Here is a 23,669-nt window from a genome sequence, read left to right as displayed (position 1 = left end):
TAACTGGTAAGGAACAGAAGACTAGAACGGAATGACCACAACGGCGAATGAAAACAAATAGAGTAGTAGGAATGTCGAGAGCTTAGATTAATGAAAACACCTTCTTAAATCTATGGTCGAGAGACGGTTCCTTAATAGGAAGACGATCAGTGGGAAGTATACGACAACGCGATGGAACGACAATTTACTGAAAGCACATTGAAAAAACAGACTGTCACTGTCAAGAAGAAGTGTCTACCTTGTCGAAGCAAAAATTGTGGAAAAATCTTTGAGATTTCTAGTTATTAGTCCCAATAACTTGGTTTCTAAATTCGATTTTTCTATTTTAATACGGAAATAACTATTTAGTCAATAAAATGAATCGGGAGTGGATTTTCACATGAATATTTCTGTTAGACATTTTAAAAAGGCAATCTTTGAATATATTTCAAGGTAAGTCGAGACGCCTTGGTTTTAACGCGACTATTAGATTACTACTTTCCGGAGCACCTGATAACTTCAGATTACTTTAAATATTGCATTTCCTCCTACGACTGCTCCAATTTGATAAAACTCTAATTTTCGATCTAGCGCCTCGAAAAGGACTTATTTCCATTAATTTCAAAGATTAATTTTTAGTGATGGCTTTAGGCTTTCAGTATAAGCTGAGAAGCTTATTTATAAACTGCTAAATCAAATGTCACTTTCTACAAGAAAAAAATGATGGCTCAATAAAAAATCGGCGGAAAATGTGTAAGTATAACTAATAAAAAGGTAGGTCAGTATTCCGCTCATCTCTAGAATTCTACACACAAGAACAGGTGTAAGACAAGGTGGTGTTCTAAGTATTTTGTTATTCATTACTCTAATGGACGATATTGCAAAAGAATGCAGGGTAAAGAGGGGTATAAAAAAATAATGTAAGGTAAACAGAATTAAGGTTGGAGTGTATATGGGGATAAACTTCAACAAGTATACGTGTCAGAGTTGATATATTGCCGATGACCTGGTAATTATGGCAAAATCAGAAAAAGACTTCCAAGTGAATGTGAATGTTTGGAATGAAGCTTTTAAGAAATTTGGGATAAAAATAAATATTGAAAAAACAGAAGCTTTAGTAGTATCGAAAACTCAAGAAAATATAAATGTAAAGCTAAATAATGAGATCAGATAAGTAACACAAGTAGAGAACTTCAAGCATCTAGGATCAACAATGAATGGACAAATAAATATAAAACTAGAAATAAACAGCAGGGTAATGAGTGCAACAAAATTATACTATGCACTAAATAAAAGTTTCATTAGGAAGAGAGAAGTAAGCCTGGGAACAAAAATGAAAGTCTAAAGACTAAGTTTTCACTCTAATGGCATATAACATATCCCACCAGAATGAAAACAATGGGAACCTTCTCTGGTTTCGTTCGTTGCAATTCGGGACTGCACGCTGGGGTTTGTTTTGGTTGGATCAGGGAGAGCAGCATATGTGCCTCCTGATGAGAGACTAATAAGTTTCGAAACCGGTAGAGGTGCTTGCAGCACTCTCTGATTGGACTGGAATATGGTTCGGCTGTATTTTCGTTTTGCAACGAAATTGAAAATGGTTATTCATTTTTAAAAATGAAAGTATTTAAAACTGTATACGAGCCGGTGCTACTCTACGGAAGTGAAACGTGGACAGTGAACGACAACATCCGTAGTAAAATTCAAGCATGTGAAATGCTATATTTACGTGCGGTATCCGGGGTGACCAGATGTGATCGTATAAGAAATGAAGACATAAGTGAAAGGTGCAGTATTGGAAGGACCACAGACAGACTTAAAACGAAACAGATATCGTGGTTCGGACATATGGCGATAATGAATGAAGATAGAACTGTAAAGAGGGTATGGTATGGATATTGTGGTTCGGAAATATGGCGAGAATGAAAGAAGATAGAACTGTAAAGAGGGTATGTAAAGCAGCATCCGACACAAACGACGAAGAGGCATGCAAGCAAGAACATGGAACGCGGATATTGGAAAGGCTTGCGCAAAAAGAAATACTGGGGGAGAGAAGCAGAGAGACTAGCTACTGACCGAAAAGCATGGAGACGTCTGATGTCTTCACTTACCTCGACACCGTAAGTTACAATAGGACGGCTTAAGTAAGTAAGTAAGTAAGTACTTTCCGGAGAAGTTGATAACTTCAGATTACTTTAAATATTGTATTTCCTCCTACGACTGCTTCAATTTGATAAAACACTAATTTTCGATCTAGCTCCTTCTCGAAAAGGACATATTTCCAATAATTTCAAAGATTAATTTTTAGTGATGGCTTTAGGCTTTCAGTATAAGCTAAGAAGCTTATTTATAAACTGCTAAATCAAATGTTACTTTCTACAAGAAAAAAATGATGGCTCAATAAAAAATCGGCGAAGAATGTGTAAGTATAACTAATAAAAAGGTGGGTCAGTATTCCGCTCATCTCTAGAATTCTACACACAAGAACAGGTGTAAGATAAGGTGGTGTTCTAAGTCCTTTGTTATTCATCACTCTCACTCTAATGGATGAAATTGCAAAAGAATGCAGGGTAAAGAAGGGTAAAGAAGGGTATAAGAAAAGAGTGTAAGGTAAACAGAACTAAGGTAGGGGTGTAAATGGGGATAAACTTCAACAAGTATACGTGTCAGAGTTAATACATGCCGATGATCTGGTAATTATGGCCAAATCAGAAAAATATTTGCAAGTGAATGTGAATGTTTGGAATGAAGCTTTTAAGAAATTTGGAATAAAAATAAATATTGAAAAAACAGAAGCTGCAGTAGTATCGAAAACTCAAGAAAATATAAATGTAAAGCTGAATAATGAGACCATTACACAAGTAGAGGACTTCAAGCATCAAGGATCAACAATGAATGGACAAGGAAATATAGAACTAGAAATAAACAGCAGGGTAATGAGTGCAACAAAATTATACTATGCACTAAATAAAAGTTTATTAGGAAAAAAGAAGTAAGCCTGGGAAGAAAAATGAAAGTATTTCAAACTGTATACGAGCCGGTGCTAATATAAGGTAGTGAAACGTGGACAGTGAACGACAACATCCGTAGTAAAATTCAAGTATGCGAAATGCGATATTTACGTGCGGTATATGGGGTGATCAGAAGTGATCGTATAAGAAATGAAGACATACGTGGAAGGTGCGGTATTGGAAGTACCTTACACATACTTGAAACGAAACAGTGGTTCGGACATATGGCGAGAATGAATGAAGATAGAACTGTAAAGAGGGTATGGAAAGCGGCATCCGACAATAAACGACGAAGAGGCATTCCAGCAAGAACATGTAACGTGGATATTTTAAAAGGCTTGCGCAAAAAGAAATATTGGGTGGAGAGAAGCAGAGACTAGCTACTGACCGAAAGGCATGGAGACGTCTGATGTCTCCACTTCCCTCGACACCGTAAGGTACAATAGGACGGCTTAAGTAAGTAAGTAAGTACTTTCCGGATAAGTTGATAACTTCAGATTACTTTAAATATTACATTTCCTCCTACGACTGTACCAATTTGATAAAACTCAATTTTCGATCTAGCGCCTTTTCGAAAATGACTTATTTCCATTAGTTTCAAAAATTATTTTTTAGTGATGGCTTTAGGCTTTCAGTATAAGCTGAGAACTTATTTATAAACAGCTAAATCAAATGTCACTTTCTACAAAAAAGAAAAGATGGACAAACTATAAAAAAAGGTGGGTCAATACAGACGGCATATCTATCTCAGAAGAATTCTCATTAAAAGAGGGAGTAAGGCAAGGTTGTATACTTTCTCCAATGTTGTTTAACTTATGCGTAGACAAAAGCATTCGCAGAAGCAGTGGTAGACTCTTATGTAGGTATTAAAATAAACGGTATATTTATTAACATTAGGCATGCCGATGACACAGCGATATGACAGATAATATCGAAGACCTTCAATGTCTTTTTAAATTATCTAATTCTTGCAAGTGAACGTTTGGGTTCAAAAATAAATATGAGGAAGACAAAAACAAGGACTATAGAAATATAGAAATAATTATCCAAATGCAAATATACTTTTATATGCAGCTGGAGAAGAAATCGAGCAAGTCAGGCAAGCTTCTTACCGATCGCAAGTTGGATTTCAAAATGAGATACAATATGCTAAAGTGTTACTTTTGTCCTGTTCTCTTGTATGGAATGGAATCATGGACGTTAAAGGCCAGATCCATTTAAAAAATTTGAAATTTTTAAAATGTGATACCTACGCCGAATACTTAAAATATCATGAACGGACAGAGTCATAAATAAAAAAATATTAAGAAGGTGAAGAGTTTGTATCAACCAGGTAATCTCGATAACCTAACAGCTGAAATGGATCGCCTTAAGATAAATATATTCGGTATCAGCGACGTTCAATGGCCCGATTCAGGAAAACTAACCACAAACAACGGCATGATGTATTATGTTGGTAACAATGATCCAATACATCGATATGGAGTTGCCATACTTGTAGAGAAAGAGGCAAATAAATCTGTCGTTGGTTTACCCCCTACTCAGAAAGATTGATGATGATTCAGTTACAAACATTCTCTAAAAAGATAAACGTTGTCCAAATATATGCACCTACTGCCGACAAAGATGAGGCCGAGATAGAAAGGTTCTACATGCAATTGAACGAAATCATAAGATCCACAAAAAAAGATGACATATTGTTGGTGATGGGAGATTTCAACGCCAAGATTGGAAAAGGAAAAGTGGATGGATGTGTGGGAGAATTTGGCTTGGGAGAAAGAAATGAAAGGGGGGGAGCTGGTAGTAATGAATACCTTATTTAAATTACCTAAAAGAAGACTTTATACTTGGATATCACCGGCGGATTCGGAAGATCACATTGTAAGAAACCAGATAGATTACATTTTAATCAAATCCAGATATAAAAACACTATAAAGTCTGTGAGAACATACCCCGGAGCTGACATAAATTCAGATCATAATCCATTAGTAGGCGTAATGAAGATAAAACTGAAATAGGTCCAAAAACAAACAAACACACCACGATTTAATGTCTCAAATATAAAAGAAGAACGTGTACGTCAGAGGCTAAAAGAATAAAGAAGCCATATTTCAGGAAGCGATAGCGGAGCCAAGTGATGGAATCTCTATAAACGGAAGAATAGTAAATAACATAAGATTCGCTGATGACACCGTTATAATGGAAGCCACCCTGGAATCGCTACAAGAATTGCTAAATAGAAATAACGATTATTGAATTCGATACGGACTAAAAATAAACAAGAGAAAAACTAAATTTATGATTGTCTCAAAAACAGAACATGGAAATAAAAGGTTAATGATAGAGCAAACCCAAATAGAAAAAGTTAAGACATACAAATATCTGGGAACCTGGATTGATGACAAAAATGACCAAAGCAAAGAAATTAAAGTCCGAATTGAAACTGCAAGGCAAGCATTTATAAAAATGAAGACACTGCTTACAAACAAAGGCCTTCAGTTACCTCTCAGATTGAGAGCTCTAAGATGCTACATATTTTCTATATTGCTATACGGAATGGAAGCTTGGACATTGAAGAGACAACACATAAGAAAAATAGAAGCGTTCGAAATGTGGTGTTACAGAAGAATATTGAAAATTCAGTGGGTTCAAAGGATTACCAATGTTGAAGTGCTACGACGTTTAAATAAGGAGTTAGAAATTAGGAAAAGTATAAAAACTAGAAAACGGGAATATTTGGGTCACATTACCAGAGGAGAAAAATATGAGTTGCTGAGAATTATTATGCAAGGAAGGATCTAAGGAAGAAGAAGCATAGGAAGAAGACGCATCTCATGGCTGAGGAACCTTAGAGAATGGTTTAACTGTAGTTCATTACAACTATTCAGAGCAGCAGCCAACAAAGTGACCATAGCCATTATGATATCCAACCTCCGATAGGAAAGGGAACTTTAAGAACAAGAAGAAGTAAAAAGTACAACTCTCGGTAACCAGGACTAGAAGGGGAGATAGATGGTAAGAGTGGTCTAGGACGTAAAAAGATATCAAGGCTGCGCAATATTGGCCAGTCGACAGGAATCCGCAGTTATGAAATGCTTTGCACACTGATAATAGAATAGTTTAATATTGACTATCTAACATCTCACCTGCTAAGACAATACACGGTAGACGTCTACCCAGAAATTAATGGCATCTTAAGAAGAAGAACATAGTTTCAGTTCATTGGTTTGATTTTGATTCTAGGAATTTTACAAATATAAGAAACTAACAGAAACAAAAGTAATTTTGACAAATCCGTCTCAGGTAATACGAGCAGCTTAAATACTCTTAATGGTAATGATCTGTTTTTTAAGCAATCAATTGAAAATCTTATCGGTAAACTCAACAATATAATTTTTGTATTTTCACAACCTTAAACCACAAAGGAAACTTTATGACGAATTACAACAAGTGGTAGACCAAGTCACGGGGAAAATGATACCTAATGCCGTTGCGTTGATTGAAATATTATAGAGGACCCCAATCTATCAATCAACGCTAATACTGAGTGATTTTAACGCTCGAATAGGCAACCAAATAATACTCCGAATTAAGCAAAAACATAACGAGAATGTTAAAAAATTTAAAGTTTTAAATATTAATATTTCTGATATTTGAACTTATACAGAAGTAGTCTAGATGTACAGCTGTGATCACTGAATAGTTCACACCTTCATTTTTACATTTATTTTGATTTATTTATTCCCCTTTTATTTTGATTTTTTAATTTTAAACAACCTATTCTGGGTCCCCACGGAAATTAACGTCAGTTTGACGTAAAAAGTGCGTTTAAACGAGGTAAAAATTCAAAAAGTCGTCCACTAGATATGTACGGGTATAAACTATTCAATGGCCGCAGCTGTACATACAGATTTTTTATAAAAATAAGTCGTGCTTACCTGCGAGACACATGCTTGGACGATGTTTGGTGGAAATAAGTTTCTAGAAAAGAGAATTTATTATTATTCCGATTTTATATGACATTTACGAAAATAAATCAGTACATATTTAAGACTTTAAAAGTCCAGCGCGAACTTTATAACAATTGCATCTTTGTTTCATAATATTTTGCATATGGCATATCTTCTACAAAATCTGAATATAAAAATAAAATTATGCAAAAAAGAAGCCTTCAGTAGTTCAATAATAAAGGATGCTGGCAAGCCGCCCTAACCTGGCAATTAAAGCCGCCTCACACCTGGCAATTAAACAGATACAATAGGTAAGTATCTGAGTGGTTTTACTGTATTACAAGGAAATTAATTACAATGGTAGGGGAGCCCAAGCGGGGATTTTTGCAGTCACTCGAGCGCGTCAAATTATCATATGGGGAGAAACCTGGTACCCTGCAGATGTACCATATATTGGCTCTTAACACAGGGAAGTTCGTTAAAGGGGACCCGAAAAAAAATCTATCCTTAAAAATACTCGAAATTGTCAGATTAAGATAAGGTAAGTTAAGTATGTACATGCAAAAGAGTGTATATTTCAAAAATCTGACGATGTGAGCGGGGCGTAAGGAAATGGGTGAGTCAAAAAGTTTCACAAAAAAAAGTGAATATTTCTCGACATGAACGTCAGATCGAAGAACTAAAAAGTACGTCTTCAATATTTTTCAAAAATCTATCGAATGGTACTAAACATGACCCCCACGGAGAGGGGTTGGGGGTAAATTTAAAATTTTAAATATAAACCCCGCGATATTTCGCGAAATGAACATCAGATCGAAAAACTGCAAAATACAATTTCAAAATGTTTTTGAAAAATCTATCGAATGGTACCAAACACGACTCCCCACGGAGGTGGGATGGGGGATACTTTAAAATCTTAAATGGGACCCCCAAATATTTTATCCAGATTTGGATTCTTTACGTAAAAATAAGCAACGTTTATTCGAGACATTTTTTCGAATTATGGATAGATGGCGCCATAATAGGAAAAAACGATTGTTGAAAATGGAAAACAAAATTAAAAAATGGAAAGTCCCCACTAAAATGGAAAATTTTACTTAACTTTTTTTGGTTTTAGGACCTAATAATCACAACCCAATAGGTCCCCATAACGCTCGAGTGACTGCAAATTTAGCATACTTTGCTCCCCTACCACAAGTTACCATTAAATAGTTTTAATGGGAAATAAGCCACAATTTTACTAAAAAAGTGATTTTATTAACGTTTCGACGTCCATATCCAGGAAGATATATGAGACTGATGTGTATAGAAAACAAACACTCACCAACAGATATCTCAATTACAAATCAAATCACAACATAAACGTTAAAAAGAGAATCATTAAAATCTTGTACTATCCGACAAGTGAGTGTTGGCGGATCGCGTAGAACAAATTGAAAAGTGGAAGGGGTTGCTCATTTCTATTGCTGTCGGCTAGGAGTTCACATCGTAGTGAATATATCTACTAACGTAATTTTTAGATCCCAACTAAATTTTTGATACGGCAACCATCCATTTGTGACACCTGCGATTAAGGTCACCCGCCAGCTCTCGCTTGTCAGATTGTATGATAGAGCCAAAATTACTTGTTCTAACGAAAATTCATTCTTAGAAGAAAAACAACTGTTATCATCTGTTGCATTAAAAAATGATTATCCTTTATCGTTTATAAATAAGGAATTGTCAAGATTGGATCGAATGGAACAGAACAACTTAGAACGGGATCCTATAGCATTCACAAAAAATAATAAGAAGAAAATATCAATACCATATATAAAAGGACTATCCGAGAAACTTAAAGCAATAGGAAATCAATTCAACATGTCAACAACATTCAAAACAACGAACACGCTGAGATCTATTCTATCTAAAACTAAACCTAACAGTGAACAGGAAAGAACAAAGAATTGTATTTATAAAATACCTTGTGAATGCGAACAATTTTATTTAGGTGAACATCAGTCCGTATGGAATTAAGTTAGAAAGAGCCCACAATATCACTTATTTGGACATCAACGTTAACGATAATTTGGAAATAAACAAAGAAATTAGAATACGCATCGAAAAATCCAGAGTAGCTTCTATTAATTAAAGAATAGAGATATATTACATTAAACCTTAAAATCAGATTAATATGCTGCTACATATTCTCCATATTGTTGTGTGGCATGGAAAGCTGGACCCTTACAGAGACACTAATAAATAAATGAATAAATTAATAAACAAGAGAAAATTGGAGGCCTTTGAGATTTGGATCTACCTACGAATATTGCGGATAAGTTGGGTTAAGTTTAACATCAGTTTTAGTAGACGGTTTGAAATCACAGGCTCTTAATATTAAAAGAGGAATGCGGCAGGGATCTCTCTTGTCGCCCTTGCTTTTTAACGTTTACTCTGAAAGAATTTTCAGAAATGCATTTTCTGAAAAACAAGAAAGAATAATAAATTGTGAACGATGAAGTTATCAATGATTTCCGATATGCGGACGACACAGTACTCCTAGCTTCTACTCAAAAAGATCTGCAAACATTACTTGACAGTGTCGTTGAGAGCTGTAATAAAGCAGGTCCGGATCTGAACATACGGAAAACCAAAATACTCGTCATAAGTAAACAACAAAATATGACACCGTCTATATATATGTAAATAGCGCTCAACTTGAGCAAGTTGATCAAATTACCTTGGATATGTTAAATTGTAATGCAGAGAATCACGGTGAAATTCGATTCAGAATTGACCAGGCCAGAGCCGATTTTAGAAGGATGCCCAAGGTATTATGTAACAGAGATCTAAAATTGGCATTTTGGATCCGTCTACTTTGCTGCTACGTGTTCTCGATCTTACTTTACGGTGTCGAGTTTTGGACTGTGAACAAAAGTGATCTAAGTCGCCTTAAGGATTTCGAAATTTGGTGCTATACAAGAATTTTAAAAGTTTTTTGAGTTTAGAAAACTCGAAACTCCACAATACTAGAACGTCTCATCAGCAAGACAACTGAGATTATAAAAAGCACCAAGAAGACAAAGCTGGAGTACTTCGGACATATGTAATGAGATGTCCCAAATATAGGTTGCTACAAAATATTATGCAAAGGAAAATAGCAGGCAAACGTAGTACATAACGAAGATAGACTCTTCATGCTTGAATAACTTGCGATATTGGTATGGTATTGATACAAGCATGCTACTAGGGTGGCAGTGAATAAGATGGCTAAGATAGCTCTGAACGTTCTGAAAGGACATGGTACATGAAGAAGAAGAAAACTTTCAAACTTACCGTATAAGATCCAATAGAGTATCTTGCGTAAGCACATGCCGTGTCACTCTCTCAGACGCATCTCCAGTCCACGGTGTAGCACCAACACCAGGTCTTATCGTTAACACTAAGACGATTCCCAACACTACCGCGAAGACCGTGGTCGTCGCGTAATACAAGATCGACCGCATAGCTATCTTTTTCGATAAACTTAAATCTAGTGATCCTATCGCTTGAATGACTGATGACATGAGCAATGGAATGATGAGACATTTTAGCATCCGGAGGAATATCTCGCCAGGGAAAGCGAGGTACATGACATCCCGTTTACTCCAGTGGTTGCCAGTAGTTGCCCTTATGAGGATGCCGGTTAGCGTGCCGCCTACCACTCCGGCTACCGTCAATATGGTTAGTAAGTTTCGACGGAGGAATGTCCTTTTAGCCATTTCTGTAACAAAAATAAAAGATTAGAATGTGTTCTGTCCCTCCAAATATATTTTTCTTAGTATTTGTTACTATTTTATTATTTTATTTATTTGGTTTCACGCTATACTGGATGCGGAGTACAAAATAATAGCGGTTTAGATGGGTAAACTGCTGATGCGTTAGTGAAATAGATTCCTAGCATCGCGCGATGGCATGGATATGCCTCAAGTTCACAGTTTACTTTAACCGGTATCGACACTCACTTTATCTTTCCTTGTTATAGGTCGCTAAAGCCATACGTTGGTAGAATATTTAGATATATTTACCAACCAGCCGGTGCGTTTTGATTCAGCTCAATTTTCTTACAAAGCCTCTTTGATAACGGGTAGATCTAGAAACACGTGCCAGAGGATGGTAAGACACTCGAAATGAATTAAAACATATATACATATTTCAAAATATATTTAATTAAATTAACATATATATAAAAAGACTAAGTTTTCACTCTAATGGCATATAAAACAACATAATGCTATTCTACATCCCACCAGAATGAAAACAATGGGAACCTTCTGTGGTTACACCTCCGAGGCTTCTACAATTTGCAAGCCATATGGATGCTGAGACTAAGGAAGATGAGGGAATTCTACAATTTACAATGCACGTCCCATCTGCTCAGCAGGGTAAAGTTCCAACGAGAATGGTACCCTTCGTACTCCAATGAGAGTAAACATGCCTAAATCAAAAATGAATAACCATTTTCAATTTCGTTGCAAAACGAAAATACAGCCGAACCATATTCTACTCTAATCAGAGAGTGCAGCAAGCACCTCTACCGGTTTCGAAACTTATTAGTCTCTCATCAGGAGGCACATATGCTGCTCCCTCTGATCTAACCAAAACAAACCCCCAGACCCCCCAAACATTTCCTTTAATTGCAATTAAGCCAAAACATCACAAACCCTGGACTACTAAAGGTATCCGAATATCTTCCAAGAATATGCGTTCTCTTCTCTATATCAAGAAATTTACTACCAACGTCTCTATCACTGAATATATCACCAAGTACAGGGCAACCTATCTTAAACTTATAAAATCAGCTAAAAAAGTTTACTACCAGAACCGTCTGGGAAGCTCCAAAAGTGTTGCAAAAGAAGCTTGGTCCATAATAAACGATCTTCGAAATAAAACCCACACTGCTCAAACATTTTCCCTTCCAGAACCTGAAAGTCTAAATGAATCCTTTGTTAATGTGAGTAAAAATATTACATCAACTATTTTGCCACAACAAGATCCCATTTCCTATCTCCCTAATTCAAGAAAGGTCTCGAATTCATTCTTTATAAAACCATTCGATAAATCTGAACTGATCCAAACAATCAATAGTATCAAAAGCAAATCTTCCTGTAGTACTGATGGTCTATCGATAAAAATTTTTTCTAATCTTCCAGAAAATGTGTTAGAAGTCCTCATCTCACTAATTAATGATTCTTTTGAGAAAGGTAAATTTCCAGAGTGTCTGAAGACAGCCATCATTATTCCTCTTCATAAGGGTGGTGAAATATCTAATACCTGCAATTATGGACCTATTGCACTATTACCGGTACTCTCCAAAATTATTTAGAGACTCATAAAAGCCCGACTTATGTCCTTTCTAGTTGAAAACAACATTTTATCACAAAATCAGTTCGGTTTTTTAAATAATAAATGCACCACTGATGCCATGTTTTCTGTACCTACTACATGAGGTTTATCAAGCACCGAACAATAATCTTCACACTGCCACCATTTTTTGTGACTACGCCAAAGCTTTTGATTGTGTAAATCACAACATTTTAATAAAAAAACTAAATTTTTACGGAATTCGAGGCATTTCTTTAGATTGGTTTCAATCTTACTTGGATGATAGGAAACAACTGGTTAGAGCAAATGATACAGACTCTAGTCTCAAAAACATTGTATGTGGGGTACCTCAAGGTTCAGTATTGGGTCCTCTACTTTTCCTTATCTTTATTAATGACATCACTAATTTCAAAATCGATGGAAAAATCTTTCTTTTTGCTGATGATACCAGTATCACTTGGAGCAACTCAAATATTGCAACTCTTCATGCTACTATAACTTCTGATCTACTTACAATAAAAACCTGGTCTGACTCAAATTTACTCTCGTTTAACGTAGATAAAACAGTAGCATTGTCTTATAAAGGAGCTCTTCAACTCTTACCTCTTAATAACAGCCAGATCAGTACCGTTGATTCTCTAAAATTTCTTGGTATTTTTTTAGACAGTAACCTTAAATGGTACCTCCATATCGATTTGTTACGGAAGAAACTCTCTTCAGCTTGCTATGCTATAAGATCTGTTTCGAATGAACTCAATTTAGCATCTTCTAAAATAACATATTTTTCTTTGTTCGAGTCACATCTTCGTTATGGTCTTCCTTTTTGGGTTTCTGGTACAGCTGCCCAATTCGATGTTATTTTCAAATTACAAAAAAGAGCAATAAGATATCTGTTTGGCATCAGAAGAACAACACATTGCAGAAGTTACTTCAAAGATCACGGAATTTTAACCCTTCCGTCTTTGTATATTTTAGAAACTGTTTCTACGTTTGACATCTATTTGCCGACCGCGTCCTCGGAGTTAGTAAAGAAATCGATATTATATTCCGCAAAAAACATGTACAACCATCTCCCCCTACAACTAAAATCTGCACCATCTTTCCCCAAATTCCGTAAACTGACAAAAGCCTACCTGTCTGAAAGACCATATTATTCAGTAGAAGATTTTTTTAGTCAATAACTAAGAAATTACAGTACCCTTTGCACAAGTAGTATTTTTTATTATTTTTTTATCTATATTTGGGTGAAATATGCAGCAGCTTTTAAACCATTTTTATTAAACGCTTTTATTTAGTTCAATAGTTTGCGTCAAATCTTTGACTGCGTTCTCTCCAATGCAAATGAATCAAAATTTGCAGACATATACATTCGCGGGAACAATACACGAATAGTCGATAAAAACAATTTTTTTATTAATTGCATTTGCAATTTATTTAAATTTTTGCAATTGATTATTTCTGTTTTAACTTCATCCAGATTTAGCCATACGGCTCACACTCCCTCTAAGGGGAAAATTGACTCATCCCAGATACCTACGGTATCAAAAGGATTGAGCTCTGGTGGGACTCTTTCCATGTTATCGAGCCCTAGGTGACTTGGTATGCAGGTGTATCTCCCAAAAATTTTCGTACACATCTGGCCGTTGTGAGTAGTACAGCTTTCTGCTGGTCTTGTATAGATGTTCATTTAGACCCAGCCTTTTTATGCTTTCGAGGAGATTCTTCGGAATGACTCCAGTAGTAGACATAATAATAGGTATCTTCTGGGTACTTTGCATTCTCCATTGTCTTCGTATTTGAATTTCCAGATCTCTGTACTTGGCGATCTTTTCAGTAAATTTACTACGCAGATTATTGTTGTTAGGTATCGCCACATCAATAAGTGTTGTTTGTCTTGTTAATTTATTAACTAGTACGAGATCTGGTCTATTATGTGCCACTGTTTGGTCTGTGAGCACAGTGCGGTCCCAGTATAGCTTGTAGTTGCCATCCTCAAGCATACTCTCAGGGACGTATTGATAATATGGGAGATGGTCCGTTTGGAGAAGTCCCAGCTTGATTGCTGTCTCTTGATGAAGGATTTTTCCCACTGCGTCATGCCGTTCCTTGTATTCAGTTGCAGCAAATGCCTGGCAGCCCCCTGTAATATGTTGGATGGTTTCTTGGGCTTTACATCCATATTGGCATCTGTCGTTTTGAACCTGAGGGTCTTTGACGATATATTTCAGGTAATTTCTGGTTGGTATAACCTGATCCTGAATGGCTAGTAATGAACCTTCTGTTTCAGGGAACATCTTTCCCGATGTCAACCAATAGTTCGACGCTGTATTGTCGACATAGTCTTGGCTGACTTCATTCGGATGTCGCCCGTGCAGAGGTTTGCCCATCCAGGCGCGCAGTTTTTCGTCCTTAGTAAGGTGGTTTATGCGCATTTCTGGTTCCCTCAGATTAATCGGTGTTGTGTCATCTACTGCGCAAATAGCGCGGTGTAGAGTAGATGTCTCGGCCTGCATCTGAAAATAAGTTCTTAAATTAGCAATCTGTTTCTCTAATTGCTCACCTATATCCATAAGTCCTCTTCCTCCTAAATACCGCGATAATGTCGTTCGTTCTACTGCACTTTTAGGGTGGTGTTTTTGTGCCTTTGTGAGGTGTGTTCGTACTTTTCGCTGAAGATTTTCTATATCCGTTTTTGTCAACTTAACAATACCAAATGAATAGCTAAGCGCGGAACATGCGTAGGTGTTTAGTGCCTTAAACAAATTTTTACTGTTAAGCTGTGAACGAAGCAGCTGTTTTACCCTTCGTATAAACTCAGTAGTTATCTCAGTTTTCATTTGCTTATGGTCAATTTTCCGCGCCTGCTTTACTCCAAGATATTTGTACATATCGTTTTCGCCTATGGCCTCGATGTTCTGGCCATTTTGCATATCGAATCCACCAGGCTGTACCTTTCCTTTGACTATATTCAAAACACGGCACTTGTCTAGTCCAAAGTGCATAAATTAAATTTTTATCCAAACGTTGTCAACTTATATCTACTAATAAATAGAATTCTTTAATATATATATATAAATATAAATAAAATTAAAACAAAATCTTTAAAATCAACACACATTAAACTTGTATATATGTCATTCACTAATTTGATCTACACAAACATTATAACAGGCACAGATTTGTTGGTTGACTTACACCAACTATCTCATCACCCTCAAGAATTCCTAAATCCCATAAATTTGTTTACCTTTGCTGCATCCTCTGTCTATTCCACCATATCCCGTTAACATAACTTCAACAGAAACATCATGATAATGAATACTGAGTTGTTAGTACCTTGTATCCGAATGTAAGTACGACACGTTATGATTGCATGATTATATATAGCATACTTCTGCACATGTTTGTGCGCTTGGGGTAAGTTTTACAACCCCCCCATGATTGCATACATGTGCATTGGTATGCTATTTCGCTACTTTTATGTATGTTATTCAACATTGGCTTGATCTTATGGATCTTTAGCATCTTTTACAACCAGACAATGTCCTAACTCTGGTTTTTGTTTGTAGCATTTTGTAACTTGTTACCTTTGACCTGAAGATGCTCTACAAATTTTAAAGAGCGAAACCGGTCGTCGGAAGTTATAATAAAGATTGAGAGTAAGTCTGACTTTTACTTCATTTAAAATGAACTCTCACATGCAACCCATTCAAGATTTCAAAATTTTTAGTTTGCGGAATATGAAAGCTCATAAATAGCTCATAAATCAGGGCTAGTTGTTTTTTGATTTTTGCAAGTGGGGGGGGGGGGCAGCTCAACACAGTTTTTCAAAAATCTTGTCGTAGTTCATGATAACGCCTCTGTTTTGTTTTCTTCCGGTCATAGCCTGTATAGCAAAATATTAAACTTTAGATGTATCCAAAAAGCATTTATTAAAGACAATAAAATTGTTACCTTAACCTGATTATTTCAATCAGTGATGTCTTTAGAAACATCCTTTTGTTCCAATTTAAGCGGGTCTAAATAAATATAGCATTAAAATAAAATTGGTGCAATTTTCGAATTAGGTATTCAATCTCCTTATTGTACCTTCCTGTACTATTATAAAACATATTTTGATCAAGACTTAAGTTGTCCTATAAGTGGATTACAACGGATTTTAAATATAAAATAAAGTCAGTCTGGATAAAATTAAAAATAGAGCTGTTATATGACAATATAAAAACTAGCAGAAAACTGATTGAATAGGGTAGGTATCCCCTCAAGTATCCCCTTGAAAAGATAGGCCAAAAGCCCTTACTCACAGAAATTTTTTTTCATTTTTTTTTATGTTCTAAGAAAAGGTACAAAGGTACGAAAATACATCGATATTATGTTATAGTCTCATATTTTGTGAACAATTTTTTTTTTAATTTTTCTGATATCTTTAATAACCAAGAAACTAGACGGTTTTACTATTAAATATTATGTGAAATGCGATACGTGACGATATGCGATTCGTGAGGAGACCATGTCTATATACAGCGTGTCCAATTAAGTCGGCATCATATGGGAAACTTTTTTATTCTTAGTTTTATGAAAAAAAGTTATTTTTTATAAAAAGTTGTGCATGGTCTAAAACTTAAAATACAACCATCAGTTATTATTTTTTTTAAGCCGTATACGAGATATTTCAAAAAATATGAATTTTACTCAAGAGTAAAGTAGCTTTATTTTTCACAATATTGAAAATTGTTATAATGAAAAGTTGTTTGGAATTAGGAACTATATTTTAATATGCAATTTCATCCTTCTAATTGAAAAAAAAATTGAATTTGTTTTTTAATTATGGATAAACAATATTATTTTCAGTTATTTCAATTATTATTATTAATTTTACGAAAAAAGTTATTCTGTATAAAATGTTCTGCATGGTCTAAAAGTTAAAATAAAACCATGTTATATCAAATGTTGTCAATTTTATACGAAGTATATAAAAAAATATGAATTCGCTTAAGAATACTTAAATAAAATACCCTTATTTTTCACAATACATATTGAAAATTGTGATTATGTAAAGTTGTATAGAACTAAAAATCATGTTCCAATATGTAATTACATCTTTCTTATTGAAATAATCTGAACTATAAAGGTACTTTATTCTTGATCGAAATTCATCTTATTTGACATACCTCGTATAAAATTGATCACCTTTGATATTAGATGGTTGTATTTAAGGCTTTTGACCATGCAGAACTTTTTACAAGGTATACATTTTTTTCGTAAAATTAATAATAAAAGAGTTATCATAATTTAAATAACTGAAAATAATGTTGGTTATCCATAAAAAAATTCATTTTTTTTTTCAATTAGAAGGATGAAATTGCATATTAAAATATAGTTCTTAATTCCAAACAAATTTTCATTACAATAATTTTCAATATTGTGAAAAATAAAGCTACTTTACTCTTGAGTAAAATTCATATTTTTTTACATATCTCGTATACGGCTTAAAAAAATTGATAACTGAGGGTTGCATTTTAAGTTTTAGACCATGCACAACTTTTTATAAAGAATAACTTTTTTCATAAAACTAAGAATAAAAAAGTTTCCCATATGATGCTGACTTAATTGGACACGCTTGTATATCTACATTAAGATGAAATTATTTCCTATATATAGTGCGAAAGGAAAGAAGAGTGTTCAAAGAAAAAAATCTGTGTATTGTACCTCTCACTATTTAAAGAGCCTCAACGTAGACACTAAATTCGTACTTAATCTCAAGGAAATTCCACCCCACATCACAAAGCCTCCATTAAACAATCTCGTCTCTCATATGTTGCGTTGTGCATACCGCTTACCTGGTCAACAAATAACAAATAGGTATATCTTATAGGTGTCGATAAGAACTGTTTAAGTTATGTGAATTTCTGTTTTTAAAGGTTTGCTGTTATTTTTTTATTGTTAATTTAGTTTTGTTTTAGTTAAGAGGAAACAGTAGCGATCAACAGGTAGCAAAAACGCGTTCCAAGATTGCGGCTGTAATTTTGAATATTTTTTCGAGTTATTTGGCACACGTATTCGTAATATAATAAAGAATGGCGGTACAGAGCCCAATTTAAAAAATATATTAATATGTGGAAATTACCCTGTAATTAAATACAATATTAAAAAACGAGCCTGTACCGCCATTTAGAAGAACAAAAAAATACACTTTCTTCAAATAAACTTTTTTATCCGATGCCTAGATTTTGTGTCATTTTGGAACTACTAAAATTTTTTATTTCATTAGTAGTTCCAAAATGACGCAAAATCTAGGCATCGGATAAAAAAGTTTATTTGAAAAAGTGTATTTATTTGTTCTTCTTAATGGCGGTACAGGCTCGTTTTTTTAATACTGTATTTAATTACAGAGTAATTTCCACATATTAATATATTTTTCAAATTGGGCTCTGTACCGCCATTCTTTATTATATTACGAATACGTGTGCCAAATATCTCGAAAAAATATTCAAAATTACAGCCGCAAACTTGGAACGCGTTTTGGCCACCTGTTGATCGCTACTGTATCACCTTAAGACACATGTTAACCCTTAAACGCCCAAGGGTGGGTAAAAGATGTCCACCTAATGCTTATTCCCTTGCAACATATTTCTTACGTGTTTAAAATTTTTTAAAAAATTATTTATTGTTAAAAAGACAGCTCTTTATCGAATGTTAATTTGGTTCTATCGATATTTTTGAAAATGAAAGTAGCATCTTGAGTTATATATGGGTGGGCATAGAAAATACAACCTTGGTAAAACTTGTTACTAAAGGTTTCTATATAATTTCTCGTTGGCAGGTAGATAATCCATATAATTATCGACGTATAATTACATAATCTACATAATTATCCGCCAATGAGGAGGTTGAAAGGAAGAATGTGGAGAAAATCGACAAATCTGAATTACTGGCTTTTACAGGTATGTTCATTTTGATGTACATTGTAATTTTGTTGTAAGGTTTGTAAATTGTTTATATTAATATTTTAGACGATGCTGTGTTTATTAATCATAAGAATCTTAAGTTTAATCAATTTTCAACAACTCTCAATAAATATATTAGCTATTTTCGAGGTGGACATTTTTTACCCACCCTTGGGCGTACATGGAACCTAAAAAAGGTTGGGATTTTAAGGGTTAAAGAGTAAAACCACCTACTTTCTTTGTTTCTAAAGAGATCAGGGACATTCACAAAACAAAAAGGTTCACATAACATAAGATTACAATACGATTTTGATGTATACTTAGATTTGTACCATTTGTATGTGTATCATATAACAAATCAACAAACCAGGCGAGGATCAGGAGGTCAAGACATCATCGAAAGAGCTACGACGCTTAAGTGGAAATGGGCAGGACACTTAGCTAGAACACAATATGGACGGTGAACAAGACAAATCATGGAATGGAGGCCCAGAAAATAGTAAAAAAAATCGAGGACGACCATTGACTAGATGGACCAACGACATAAAAAGAGTATCGGGAAACTGGCTACAAGCGGCCCAGTGTAGAAAACACTGGAAAGAACTGAGAGAGGCCTATGTCCAGCAGTGGACGCGATTGGCTGATTTGATGATGATGATGATTGAACCAAAACATTAAATAAAAATGTACCTAATCATTCAATTTCCTTTAAAAGTATTCTTTAAAAAGCCTATGCAAAAATGGCGTACCACAAATAACTAGTAATACTAAAGCGAAACTAAACTAAAAATAAACTGAATAGTTTTTTGTAAGTTTATTTAAATATTCTTTTATCACAATGCAATCTGGCGCGACCTGTAAATGCGGAGAGGTTCATTTTTCATAACTAATTTATTTTTATTAGAAACTTCCTTTGGTTTACTCGTATAATATTCGATACGTGCAGAACACAAAGATAAGAGAAGATCAAAATCTGCCACACAATTTTTAAAATTATGTATTAACTAATTGGCAAGAAAATTTGTGGAAGAGTTTTTATGTTGTCAAATGAGAATTTCAAATAAACCTATACGATCACCGGAAGATGACGTTAAATTATCAGTGGCGTTACAGCCCTTTACGAGCCAAAGTCGTTTTCAGAACAATCCTCCATTCGCCCCTGTCTCTGGCAACTCTTCTCCATGCTCTAATTCCAATAGATTTTAAATCAGTTTCTATGTTGTCTTGGTACCTAGTCTCGGTCTTCCTCTTGCTCGTAGTCCTATCGGCCCTCTTCGGTCAAAAACTTTTCTGACTATGGCATCTTCCTCTTGCCTGATTACATGCCCTATCCATCTAAGGCATGCTATACAAAAGTCAAGTTCTACAAAACTTCTATACAACTCAAAGTTGTTACGCCTACGCCACAAACCTTGTTCTTTTATTCCTCCATATATTCTTCTTCGGCTTTTTTGCTCGAAACGTTTGGGCAGTTTTGGTCATTCTGTGTAAGTTACCAAGTTTCTGAACCATATGTTAGCACTGGCCTTATTAGTGTTTTTTAGACATAGTGGAGTAACTGAAGGTGGATATGAGCTATTACCTCCGATTTCGTTCAACCTCCATCGATTTGCATGAAAATTGGTAAGTGGTTAGAGGATATCTCAAGAAACAAAGGTGACATGCTGCCAACTTGCGCTTTTACCCTGGGGGTGGATGCCACCCCTTCTCGGGGTGAAAATAATTTTATTCAAAATAATCCCATAATTAGATAAGGGGACAAATTCTAAGCAAAATTTGTAATATAAAGTTATTAAAATAAATCAAAACTTTTTGAGTTATTAAAGATCAAAAATTTTTATTTTTCGTAAGAAAAATGCATCTTTTTAACCGATTTTTCATATATAACTCAAAAACCATAAGTTTTTACAAAAAAGTTATAATTACCAAAATTGAAGCTAATAAAAAAATAAATAAACCCCTTACTAAAAAAGCCTTTTAATACTAACTAAAAGTGAGTTATAGGTAAGTGAATGCATATTTTTTCGGCGAGTACCCAAATCTAAGTATTCAAGCTTAAATTACGGGAAAATGATGCATTTTATAACATAAACTTATAAAACATTTGTGAAAGTACTTAGAAATTCTATTAAATGAGATACCGAACAAGTTAATAGCATTAAAATTTATGCTTCAAAAAAATTTTCAAACTTTATCTTTTAAAAAATTTTCCAAAAAATGTTATCGTTTTTTTTTTAAATAACTCCGTTAATTTTTAAGGTATCAGGTTCACCTAAAAACAGTTTGAAAGGTAATTCCAGGGGTTATTAAAACGCGTTAAATTTAATCTTTTAAACCCCTTACTTTTTTAAATATCAAAGATTAAATGGCCACGGTTACATGGTTCTCGCAGCAAAATTTAAGCTTTAAACGTTTCTATCTCGGTTATTTTTCATCCTACAGAGTTGATAAAACAGGTAAAATATTTAACATAAAAAAAAACTAAAATTTAGTTATATGGAATTTTTTTCTTATGTTGAGTATTTTTATAGTTATTATCAAAAGAAAATGAAAATGACGATAATTTTAAAAATTCTGATTTTTTTAAATTAAATCTTTTTTTAAAAATATGCATTCTAAACCGGTAAAAATTGTTAAAATCATTACTTAGGCTAATACAAAGAAATGTTTGTAAGGATTATTATAAATTTTAATTTTTGTGGAAATGGCGTATGTTTTATTTTTCACTTTTTCCTAAAAAAATCGAAAGGGTTCTCTTAGTTTCATCATAACTTGCTTAATTTTGATGCTATTAACTTCTTCTGGAACTCATTCCTTAGGTATTCTGATGTACTTTGATAAGTGTTTAGCAGGTATATTTTATAAAATGCATCGTTTTCCCGTTATTTAAGCTTGAATACTTAGATTTGAGTACTCATCGAAAAAAATATACATTCAATTACCCATAACTCACTTTAAATTAACATTAGTTTAGTACTTTGAGTAAATAGTGTATTCAATTTTTTATTGTCTTCAATTTTGGTAAGAATAACTTTTTTGTAAAAGCCAATAGTTTTTGAGTTATACGTGAAAAACAGCTTTAAAACATGCATTTTTTTACGAAAAAATAAAATCTTTGATCTTTAATAACTCAAAAAGTATTGATTTATGTTAATAACTTAATATAACAAATTATGCTTAGAATTTGTCCCTCTATCAATTAACGGTATTATTTTTAATAAAATAATTTTCACCCCAGAAAAGGGGTGGCAACCACTCCCAGGGTAAAAGCGCAAGTTGGCATCATGTCACCTTTGTTCCTTGAGGTATTCTCTAGCTGCTCACCAATTTTCATGAAAGTCGATGGAGGTTCAACGAAATCGGAGGTGAAAACCTTCAGTGACTGCACTAACAGTCAATTTAATTTTCTAGTAGCACTTATTGGCGAGCACTATTCTTCTTTTAATTTCTTCACTGACATTTTTATCTTTAGTTAGCAGCGAGTCTAACTATATGAATGTGTCGACACCTTCAGTTTTAGGTCGTCAATTATTATTCTTGTAGGTATCGAGTTGATTGACCTAGTCTTCTTCTTCTTCTAATGGCGCTACAACCCTTTGTGAGTCTTGGCCTGCTTAACAATATTTTTCCATTCTGCTCTGTCGGATACTTTCCTTCGCCACTGCCTGATGTTCATGGTTTTAATATCCCTCTCTGCGTCGTCTATCCATCTTTTACAGGGCCTTCCTCTTGTTCTGTTTCCTTGGGGTTTCCATCTCTGGATTACTTTTACAGCTCGATTATCTGGCATTCTTTCTAGGTGACCGAGCCAGTTTAGTCTTTGTGACTTTACAAATCTAACAATATCTGCACTCTGCATTAGTTCATCCAGCTCATGGTTTATTTTAATTCTCCACGAACTATCGCTGCATTGGGTTGGTCTAAATATCTTCCTTAGTATTTTGCGCTCAAATATTCTCGGTTGATTTTCATCATTGGTTGAGAGGGTCCACGTTTCACCATATGTGACGACAGAATCCGTGCTTGTATTTTTTGACTGATGTTGTTGTTGTCATTTATTATTGAGCCTAGGTAGGGAAAAGTGGAGGCATATTCGCAGGTATGGTTGTTTACCTTCAGATTCTCATGTTGATTCGACTTTGTGCACTCCATCTATTTTGGTTTACTTTCATTTATATATAGACCAAACGTAGCAGTTTCCTGTTTCAGGTTTTTCGCTTAATACCCTTTTGTTGCGGCTTATTATGGCAACATCATCCGCATATGCGCATATTTGCATAGATCTTGTATTAATACAGCCGTTTATATCCAATTTTCTAACAACAGCTTCTAAAGTTAGATTTAAGTGAAATACGTATAAATATAACAAAACTAATAAATTGAGGTAAAAATAAAATAAAAATCTGTGGCTAACGGACTCGCATCCAAGCCATTTTTT

General features: G+C 34.4%; 1 protein-coding gene across 1 annotated transcript in view; it reads right to left on the bottom strand.

Moving 5' to 3' along the window:
- Positions 1-23,669, bottom strand: part of LOC114330164 (excitatory amino acid transporter 3) — a 121,216-nt gene that overhangs the window by 48,371 nt on the left and 49,176 nt on the right. The window contains exons 2-3 of the mRNA XM_028279483.2: positions 10,257-10,683; positions 6,930-6,972 (exon numbers count right to left, since the gene is read on the bottom strand). Coding sequence (XP_028135284.1) covers positions 6,930-6,972; positions 10,257-10,681 — 468 coding nt within the window. The 5' untranslated portion in view covers positions 10,682-10,683. The remainder of the gene's footprint in view (positions 1-6,929; positions 6,973-10,256; positions 10,684-23,669) is intronic.

This window comes from Diabrotica virgifera, chromosome 7, assembly GCF_917563875.1.
Source record: "Diabrotica virgifera virgifera chromosome 7, PGI_DIABVI_V3a".
In the NCBI taxonomy this organism is placed as follows: Eukaryota; Metazoa; Arthropoda; class Insecta; order Coleoptera; family Chrysomelidae; genus Diabrotica; species Diabrotica virgifera.
The sequence above is the reverse complement of the archived record's forward strand: the minus strand, read 5'-3'. Positions and strand labels throughout refer to the sequence as shown.